At 50.3% G+C, this 10,250-nt stretch overlaps 4 protein-coding genes across 4 annotated transcripts; all 4 read left to right on the forward strand.

Moving 5' to 3' along the window:
- Window positions 1-556: 556 nt before the first annotated feature.
- On the forward strand, window positions 557-1,678 carry TEOVI_000077500 (Axonemal inner arm dynein light chain, putative; the record flags this gene model as incomplete). The annotated part of the gene is made up of 1 exon (XM_067224125.1): window positions 557-1,678. One exon carries the CDS (start codon window positions 557-559, stop codon window positions 1,676-1,678), a length of 1,122 nt encoding a protein of 373 aa, XP_067080226.1.
- A 707-nt stretch (window positions 1,679-2,385) lies between these two features.
- On the forward strand, window positions 2,386-4,302 carry TEOVI_000077600 (uncharacterized protein; the record flags this gene model as incomplete). The annotated part of the gene is made up of 1 exon (XM_067224126.1): window positions 2,386-4,302. One exon carries the CDS (start codon window positions 2,386-2,388, stop codon window positions 4,300-4,302), a length of 1,917 nt encoding a protein of 638 aa, XP_067080227.1.
- Window positions 4,303-4,660: 358 nt separating this feature from the next.
- TEOVI_000077700 (uncharacterized protein) lies at window positions 4,661-5,665 on the forward strand (the record flags this gene model as incomplete). Its single annotated transcript, XM_067224127.1, has 1 exon — window positions 4,661-5,665. One exon carries the CDS (start codon window positions 4,661-4,663, stop codon window positions 5,663-5,665), a length of 1,005 nt encoding a protein of 334 aa, XP_067080228.1.
- A 970-nt stretch (window positions 5,666-6,635) lies between these two features.
- Window positions 6,636-7,868, forward strand: TEOVI_000077800 (uncharacterized protein; the record flags this gene model as incomplete). The annotated part of the gene is made up of 1 exon (XM_067224128.1): window positions 6,636-7,868. The coding sequence occupies one exon, from the start codon at window positions 6,636-6,638 to the stop codon at window positions 7,866-7,868; it is 1,233 nt and encodes a 410-aa protein (XP_067080229.1).
- Between the last annotated feature and the right edge of the window lie 2,382 nt (window positions 7,869-10,250).

Below are 10,250 nucleotides of genomic sequence, written 5' to 3' on the forward strand. Positions count from 1 at the left end.
AAACACACTACATGTCTTACCTTCTTTTATCCGCCTTGTGACAGGAACCGGCTGACAGAATGGGCCCTCCGCGGTACTGTACGTTTTGAAGAAAGAGAGTGGATATGTATGCAAATTTTGCAGTTTAGCACTTTAAAAATTTCTTCCACACTCTGAAAAATGGAAGGGAGGGGGTTTGGTTCCGTTATTAGGTAAACCGAGAAAAAGGACATATTGCTTTGCTTAGAGAGGTTATGAGGAATTCTCTAACTTCAAAAATATACCCTTGCACTTGTTTCTTTTGCGCTTTTGTTTTCATTCTTTGATGGTGAATCAAATATACAAGGTGTACATATATTTGTAAGGAACAGTTGTTGGGTGATCGGTTGTGGCGTACCCTCATCTTGTTCAGCTGAACTCATACCAGTGACCTACGTACAAAAGTACATTTAGAGTCACGCGTTAGGAATTTTTCAGTTTGCACACTCCACGAAGTCTCAAATCTCTCTGCGCTGGGAGGGAGGGGACTTTAAAAAAAAAACATTGACGAGCAGGCAAGAGGAAAAGAAAGGTAGCAATGGGGTTGCTTAAGGTGGAGACTCACGTTATTAACGACGATGTGCAGGTAGATGATGTTTTACAGGAGCAAAGGCTCAGTGAATCCGTTCCTCTCTCACGCCGACTGGAAGTAAGGAAACATACAAGTGGGCAAGGTGCCGTAGAATGTAAGGAGAAGGCAGCTACGTCGCAAATGTCTTCCCCTTCCACTCAATTAGTGGTAGCGGGTGAAACAACACCTTCCACCGACATACGGAGGTCACTAATGGCGCAAAGGGGTAGCAAACTTCCCTCCTGCACCAAAGAATGTGTTTCCAATACGAGTGTCAATAAGACTCCACTAAGTGCGTTGAAATTATCCCAAAACGCCTCGTCACCTGCTGCCAAACTTGCCTTCTTGAAAAGGCACAACAAGGCACCTTCTGTATCCCACCCGGGAGGTGCTATCCTTCCCGCACTGATGACGAGAGTTACCGATGTGGAGACGTTACTTTACACTCTCCTCCCCCCTCAGCGCATAGTGTGCGAGGAAACAGGGGAAACGATTGTGAAGTCGGTCTCATTAGAACAACCGTCTCGCGTTGAAGTAGCTAAATTGCACGAACGGACACTGCAGCAGCTACAGCAGCGTCGGGCACGAGAATGGGGAATATGCCCGCTTAGACGTGAAATCTATACCGAGTTGTTCGATGAACTTATTAGAGAAATTACGCTTGAGGAACCCGCACGTGGTGTCTTGTTGCTTCGTATTCGTGATGAGATGAATCAAACCCTAGCTGCTCACCGCGCCCTTGCCGAGCGAACCTTACTTTTCGCCTCAAAGCAGCGGATGGAACCACCCGAAGATATCAGTGCCCTTCGTCAGCGGATAAAGGAACTGGAAGAGGAGCGGGAAGAATTACTGGTGAAGCGAAGGATGGCAACTGTGCGGGAGGAACAGATACAGAGCGCGCTTCTTGATGAAAACACAGCTAGGGTGAAGTTGTGGCAAGATGAAACTTGTTACTACCGCCGCGCCAACAGACAGGTATCACAGCGCATCAAGACAGAGACGGAGCGCGCAAATGCCCATGGTGTTCAGGTGGATCGCTTTGTTCTAGAGGGAGGTCCCCCATCGTCTGACCTCGGTGTAGAGCTCTAGCGTGGATCTGTTGGCAGGAACACAAGTGACATTTAGTGTGTGTTTGGTCGTGAGACGGGGAAGGGGAAGCGGGCGAAGTTGCTTTTGTTTTGTATCCGCACTGTTCCCCTATTTTTATCCCTTTCCTCCCCTTCGTGCCGTTACACCACCTGGAGTATTGTGAGTACATTCCCCTTGACCGCAGCACTTTAAATGTTTAAACATGTATGTAATGGATTCGATAAAGTACTTCGAATGTGTCTGTCTGTCTTCCACTGAGAGCTCTTCCCTTTGTCAGGTGACACAGGATGTTATGTATATGCATATGTTGTTGAATGTAACGACAATAGCGTTCCAGCGTACCCGGTTGTCCCTTACGTTTCCGGACTGCAATGTGCATGTGCTCGTGCTTCTGTAGGTCCACAACAATCAAGGGCATTACCCAGTACCCCCAATTTGTGCTATACGAAGCCGAACGTTCGTTTTTGCGCGTATACCATCAACTGGGGCCCTTTCTTTCTTCTCTCTTAGCTCATTTCTTGCGGCTGTTTGTGCTACTTTACTTCGAGTGATTGTTGTTAATGTTATCATCTGGAATGTACATATATACATGCACTTTTTGTATGCTTGTTTAAAGCGTCAAAGCTCTGCACATTGTGCGCAAAGCTCAATAGTAACAATAGTAGGTCAATAACTACGTGGTCAAGGAAGGGCTGATAGGAACACAAATGTCACAGGCAGGTGTGAGTGGGAATCGCACCACTTTGGCCACACCCTCTAATGACTGCAATGACAAGGAAATATTGGATATTATTCAACAACGCGGTGCGCCACATCTCTATTGTTACCCGAGTGTGCGTGCCCACTCCGGTGTCCGTTCCTGTTACTATGCAGCCTGCGGCAGAGGCCCAACTTTGCCGCCACCACTCCGCACCGTCCTGTCGGCCGCTGCCTCATCATTTCACTGCATTGTTCAGGGGAGAGGTGTAAACATGACGCGGAGAACAGTGCGTGCGGAAGCGGAAGAAGAATGTATTGCAAAACAAATTTCTCCATCGTGCGGGGCCCCCCTTGTGAGTGATAGCACCGTTAGTATGGTAGATGCAGTCTTAAGGCATTTGTGTATGGTCAAAGGCACCCCTGTCTTTCTTCCGGGCTTTTTATCGTATCCTTATTACAATCTGCTTGAGCTTTTTGATCGGTGGGGACTACATATTGTAGGTTACGATGTGGATTTCGTGAAAATGCGCGTAGACGAGAACGACCTTCGGCTGAAGGCAAGATCGGTGGGTTTGGCCGGTAGCACCCACTTTATGGGTAATGGCGCCAAACCCAACAGAACAGGTAGTATTCAAAACAGCCCACCGCTTCTTTTGTTCATAGGTGTCGGCGGCCGCCCCATCTCTAACATTGAGAGCATGACGCATCTTGTGCGTGCTGAGTTTCGCGCGGTAACCATTGAGTTGTGTCCTCTTACTGCTGCGTTTCTGGACCGAGAGGATTCACAAAAACCATCAGCACGGGCGGATATCTGTGTCATGGCTATGGATGGTGCTGGTGAATTTGGAGGGGCTCTTGCGTTCACTGGTGATCCCCTGTTAGCAGATGGAATCCTCCAGCAGTTGCACAAGCGACCGACGGCGTCATCGCGGGATCACTGGATTGCATTGGCGTTGCACATCGCTCATTTGTTGGTGTCAGATGGCAAGAGTTTTAAGTTCGTGTTGCACGTATTGCGCTGGTGTTCGTTATTGATGAGTAGGAAACGAGGAGGCAGCGCGTCAAGACCCCACGCGGACCATATTTTTCAATTTCTTTTAGCAACAAGGGCGAAAAAACCATTGAGCGGCCTACACACTTTCGCAGAAGTTGGAGAAAGTTGTGATGAAGGCCGCGGCAAGGCCACTGCTACGGTGCCACCTCACACCAGCAATGACTTGTCGTTTTCAAAACCTCATCCTGGTGTCATTGCCTGGCTTGAGGAGGCCATTGCAAGGGCTCATCAAGATGCCATGTTGGAATGTTTTTCGTTTTGGGAATTTGTTAGTAGCCTGCGCAACGATGTGGAGGTTGTTTCTGCTGGAGAGCCCCAAACGCCAAAACAATGCGTGACCTGCCATTCCAATGCTATTTTTGTGCGCGTCCGTGAGCCAAAGCTCGCGGCACGTGCCTTGTTGGGTGCTGGTTTTGGCGCAACCCCTCTCACCCCGCATTGGTGGGGCGGAAGGCAGCAGAAAACAATGGATGGTGCCAAGATGTTGGTGAAAGGCTATTTAAGACGGTTGTCACCTCACGACATTGTTCTTCTTCCAAAGTGCCCTATGTGTGAAGATTTAGCGCAGCATGCTTTGTGTGTGCCGTTGTACCCAAGCATGAAGTACACTAACAGGGAGAAGCTCCGCTCGGCCATGCAGTCAGTGTTTCCGTCCTCACTCTTCAGAAGCCCCAGTGACAAGTTTCATGACCACGTGAAGGACTCCCAGGAGACTCATGCGTACCACTCTACAGCTGTTAGTAATTTAATTATTCAATGCAAGAGGAGCATTAGTAGAGGTGAGTGGTCAGCTGTTTTTTCCGATGCGCAGCCACTCTTGCTCCGGTGCCTCTTTGGCCCAATCCCGGCGTATGTGGTATCGAAGTTATGAGAATAATGCGGGGCAGAGTATTTTTTTTTTTGCATGTAAGTCGTGAATTCCCGAAGAAGCTGCATATGCGATTGGCCTGTGTCCGTCGCCCCGCACCATCTCTTCTGTAAATTTCGTAGGAGACTAAACTTGTAAAACAGGGAGAAAGAATAGCGAAAGCGACCGTGTGAATGCGGGCACAAGTGCATATATACATTGTGAGTACTATCCAAATAAGCGAAAGTTTTATAACGTATTTCAGCGCTTTCCTTGCCTCTTTGATTTTCCTTTCACTTTCCCTCATTGTGTACTACACACATTTGCTGCGACTTCTCAATGCGAACCGTAACAGTATTAGTTATAGGGGTAGTGTCGTGCGATGACGGATCCTGTGCGCCGCGATCCCACGGAGTTTCTTCGCGTCCTCCGCCGCATGTCGCGAACGACATCATGGCAGAAAACAATGCTCTTTGCTTCAAAGGGCCGCATGGTGGGTTACAGGCTTACGCGTGAGCACTACAATACTGTTCTCTTCTCCCAGTCACTCTGGGGGCGTGCGTTGGAAATTGTGCGGGTTGTGCGGGCGATGCAGGAGGACAAGGTGCAACCCAACGGTGCAACGTACTACTACATTGTTAACGGCATGGGAAACGCCGATCACGGCTGGAATTACGACTTCAGAATAAATCGTCGATTGGAGAAAATACAACACTGGCGTGTTGCATTGGAGGCGTTGGAGGCGTGCGAAGCTAATGGGTTTGACTCAACCGACACTATGCACAACTCGGCATTGATTACACTGGTGATCCCAGGTTTTAATAGGTGGCAGCAGGCGAGTCTTTTGTTACAGCGGATGCTCCGGGAGGACCGTCGCATGCATCCCACAATGGTGAAGTTTTACCATGACTGTTTAGTACGCAACAACAGGCCGCGGGAGGCTAGTTCTCTCATGCGTCTTGCCGCAGAGCGGGGGGTGCACGGGTATGAAGACAAATGGGAGGCGGACGTATATAAGGGACGGCCACTAGATAGTGAAGTTATGAATGAGAGCGAAGGAAATGGGCTGCGGCGGCAAGCTTCCTCCCTCGCTTTCGCTTCACTGATGTTGCGTGGTGATCAGAGGCCGCTGCCAGAGAATTTGCAGGCACTACTGGAGGAAGAAACCACGAGGAATATTGAAGCGGAGCGCTCCGTTCCCGTACCGTTTTCTGCAGGGCTTCATGCTACTGAAATAAATAGCGTGTTCCGGCCGCGTGTGTACAGACAGTTATGGTACAAGTGGCAGCACATCGCCAACCGCTACCGGCCCACGGCCGCTCTCAAACGGCGGCAGCTCGCCCCACGGGATTCTCCAACTGGTATTCCGGGGTTTTACCGTATTTGATGTGGCAGTTGCTGATGTGTGAAGTTGTGTGTGTGTGCGCGCGTTATTTCCTGTGTCATTCGCTACTTTTGTGATATAGTCGTTTTTTTTTTCACATACTGTCGTCATTAAAGTAATTTGTCTTCGATTTTCGACTCCAAAGCTAACATTTTTGTTCTTGTTCCTTGACGTCGTGAGTATCTCTGCTAGTTCTTCGGTTTCCTTGAGCGATCGTTGAGCTTATTTGGGTCTTCTTTCATCTGTAATGGAGGCGGGGAAATGCATCGGCCCCATCCACCAGCCGTATTAACCCTGTCTTTGTGGCTTGGCAGCATTGAGTTGAGGTCGTCTTGCTTTTTTGGTGTGTGTATCCCGTTGTCAGTTCTTGGTGAAGCGGAGAACCGCATATGGGGAAGCAGTGTTGAAAGTCTTCTTCTCTTCACAGTTTTGGTTTTTGTCTTCCGTGTATTCTCGCGGGCGCTGCGACCCCCTCACTCATGTGGTTGGGGTAATCCTCCAGCCCCCAGAGAGGTGAACGTTTTGTATCTTTAGGCCCCCCTCTTTTTTTCGGTGCTATGCTCCCCCGATGAACAGATCTTTCTATATCTGTATGTTTTTTCCCCTCACTCGCATGTCACAGTGCCTACAACGACCATCCGTACATATTATATAGTCATTCTTTCTCCGGCAACTTCCCCTCATCTGATTCTTCAGTCTTCGAAAGGAAGTCTGCAGAAGCACGGCGTTGTGGAGAGAGTACGGTATAGGAGGAGCGGAAGCGTTACTTCTAACAGTAGGAGGGAGAAAGAGTGAGAACTGGGGGAGTAAAGGTATACACGTAAGTCAGTTTGAGGGGCGGGGGAGTTCATACACGTACATGCGGTTGGACAGGTAACTGCACGCACTTACGCATACTGGCATACACAACCGCTATTGAAAGGGTTTGTAGGGTACATTAGAGAACGGCGACAACATTCTAAAATAAATTTAGATGCCTGCGCTCAGTTGGGCGGATAAGGCTCGTGGGCTTTCAGCTTCCAGAAGCGGTGGTGCGGATCACATTGTTAGTCATAAGACTGACACCGCCCTCTCAAACACTGGTCTGAAGGGTGAGAAGAAATATCGACACTACATTGAGGACAGAACTTCAGTTCTACCTCGGGGACTGGAGCCCAACATGTGGGACTTGGTCTGTTCGTACCTTAATGTTCAGGATGTCAAAAAGTTGAGTGGCACCTGCCGCTTTCTGTGGGAGTTGCTGCGCCCTCGTGACAACGTGTGGCGTGTGCAGTTGGACTACTTTAGGGAAGATATGAAAAATTTGTATGGTGAGGGCCGCCTACTCTGTACGGAGTTGTTTGTGCCACCATCTTGCAGTGCTTATGAACAAATGAAACTGGAGTTACAGTTATACATAATGGACACTCATCGTGAGTGGCAGCTTAAGGACCGTGAAAAAACGGATGGCCCTTACGGTATGTTTTCTTGCCCTTTAACTCTTGCTCATGATCCCTCTATCAACGAGGAGGGTTGGCAGGACGAGGATGTTACACCCTTTTCTCAGTTGCGGATAATTCGTGCAGTACGACTTTTCCCTTCGGGGTTATCTACATCCCAAAGTTTGCGACACAATGGAGGCAGTGGCTCAATCTTCACGCCGAGCGAGTACATGATGTTATGCGAAAATATCAATCATGGTGATTTCACAGGCTCTCGTTTGGGTGTGCAGGATCACGTAGATGAGGAAGGCGGGTTGTTGCAGTTTGCTCTCATGGAGACTCTCCGTCGTGCCAAGTATCGCAAACCCCCTCGATGCTCCACGGGTGAAGTGCGCACTTCTTCCCACCTGGTGCTGCGTCATTTTGGCGGTTTGCTGCTATCAATATGCCGTTACGAAGCAGAAGACATTTTAGATTCCCTTCTCCACAAGCGGGGCCTCGTGGATGACTTCGTTACGTACTGTAACTACAGGGAGCGATCGACAACGAACCGGCCGTGTTTTCCGTTTCCTTGTCAGTCACGTTACTACATTGCTCCAGAGTTATGCCGAAGGGGCCGTGTGGGTCTTATCATTACGGACTCTGTGCGTTTGCTCGTGGTGGTCGGAAAGGAGCTCGTGACGCGGGACGATGCGCGATGGGGCAGTGATTTTGCAGCGGCAGCAGCTGCGGGTCGTACGGTATATGGAGGTGGCATGAACCCTCAGCAACCACGATTGGTGTAGAATACTTTTTGGTGCTTGCGCAAAAGTTTGGTGTGGCACGTGACTACGGTTTCTTGTGACGCACGGATAGGTCAAGGCTCATCTGTGCCTGTTTTCTGGATTTTTTTTTGCTTTGCACACCCTTCACTGAATTTCGACGGTGTGTTTTCCCTCATCGTGGATTACTTGGGTCAGTTGCACATACCTGTAGGCGGTGCCCTTGCGCCATTATATTCTTTTCCACCCAATCTCATAAACTTTTTACACAGTAGGAAACCTAAGAAACCCGCATATTCGGGTTGAACACCGGCTTTTGTTTGCCGTGATTCCTGACTCGTGCGGGACGTATTGTTGGGGAGCTTTAGTGGAAAATCGAGAGCATTAGAGTTTCTCTTAATGTACACTACGACAGCCAAACAGCCCACAGTGGTGGGGGAGCGCGCTTTTTCCATGTCGGAGAAAGTTCTCACGTTCCCTTCCGCCGTAACTTCAATGACAGTTACCCCGGATCACGTGTGGCTGGTCATGTCTGACGGAGGTGTGCAGATACGTGATGTTTCCACCACGGAGTTGGTTCACTGCTTCGCTAGCGCATCAAGACCGAGGCGTGTGGTACGTATATGGTCGATTCTCGCTGTTCCAGATCCTGCTGTGGGGTTACAGGTATGGATGGGGCTGTCCAATGGTGCCGTCGAGGTCTATGACGCACAAACTTTCGGCATATTGCGCCAGCAGACGAAGCACGCGGGTGGGGTATATTGTCTTGCCGAGTTTGGCGGGTACGTGTACTCAGGGAGCAGTGACTTCAAGATTGGGCAGTGGTACGCCGCGGACGCACGCCTCGTGCGGATGCTGCACGGTCATAGCAATTATGTGCGCTGTCTTTATGCCGAGGGCAACGCCGTTGTGAGTGGGTCCGATGATTGTACGGTACGTGTATGGGATGTAGGAGGCGGTGACGCCCAGTTAACGGGACGCTTTCACGACCGCTCGGCCGTGTCTGCTCTGTGTCGTGTAGGCATTACGATGTGGTCTGGTGATGATAGTGGCCGTGTTGTGGTGTGGAGGCTCGACACATGTGAGGCTTTACACATTCTTCAGGCACATAGCGGTCGCGTTTCGTCACTGAAGAAGGTTGGATCACGTGTGTACTCTGGTGGCGCAGATGGCGTGATTGCTGTATTTGATGCGGAGGAGGGTCGTTTGCTGAGCCACGTGAATAATCACAACGGTGTTCGTGTCTCTTCTCTTGTTGTAACGTCGGAGCTGCGACGGTTTTGTATCTGGTCCTCTAGTGCGGACAAGATGATTCAGTGTTGGCACCAGGATGAGTATACTGTTATGATAGGTGATCAGGAAAGGTTTTCAGAACGTTTTTGGTACGAAACAGGTTCGACACCGTACCGTGAGTTCCGGGACAGTGTTCTGAAGCACATCGGTAACCTGCGAGAGACACTCAAGATAAGAACGTCCGACAATCCACGTTTAGTAGATATAGTGGGTTTATCTAACTCCGCATCGACTGTGGAGGGTTTTCGGAAACGGGAAGCCATACTCAATAAGGAGCTTTCGTCTCTGGAGGGTCGCCAAGCATCACTGGAGAGTCAACTGGAGCAGTCGAAGGGAGTACTGGAGAATATAGAAAAGGAAACGAGCTTGGTGCTTGGCATTCTTCGTGCAGCTCAAGCTGAGCTTCGATCGCTGGACCCCGTTTTGCATGGCTCTCTTCTCATGTCGGCAGGAGGCGATGCGAATGGACCGCTTGCAAATATTGTTAGCACGCTATCGGGTCAACCGGCAATAATGACTAACGTGCCGAACCCACCTGGCAACTTGGCTGTTCCGACTTCTACCGCTGCAACGACGTCTGCTTGGCCAGCAATTCCCTCAGCAGGTGCGGTGGGTAGTGGAGCTCAATACGCTGCGTATCAGCCCACTGCAATTCAGGGGTATCCCTTCTATGTAGGCACTCCAGCAACTTATACCCAACCTGCCTCGGTCTCGCACCCAGTCGCTGGCGTCAGTGGGGCGACAGTGTCCAATTTGCAGAGCCCCGTTCCCCCAGTTCAAGTGTGTGGAACGACTCCTACTGGGGTGTCAACGGCACAAATTCCTGGTGGCCAGGGTGTGGCCTTTACGGCATTACAACCGGCCGGCACCATGGCTGTGGGAGGACCAACAGGTTCAACAAATGCTGTTCAACAAGTTCCCACAGCTGCTACCACACCCAGCGGCACGACTGCCGCAGCAATGGCTGGCGCACTACCGCCTGGTCAGAGCATAGCCACCACATCAGCCCAACCACTCGGAACCGCGGCTGCGGGAGCAATGGCTGGCGCACTACCGCCTGGTCAGGGCATAGCCACCACATCAGCCCAACCACTCGGAACCGCGGCTGCGGGA

This window comes from Trypanosoma equiperdum (assembly GCF_001457755.1).
Source record: "Trypanosoma equiperdum strain OVI genome assembly, contig: ctg_236, whole genome shotgun sequence".
In the NCBI taxonomy this organism is placed as follows: Eukaryota; Euglenozoa; class Kinetoplastea; order Trypanosomatida; family Trypanosomatidae; genus Trypanosoma; species Trypanosoma equiperdum.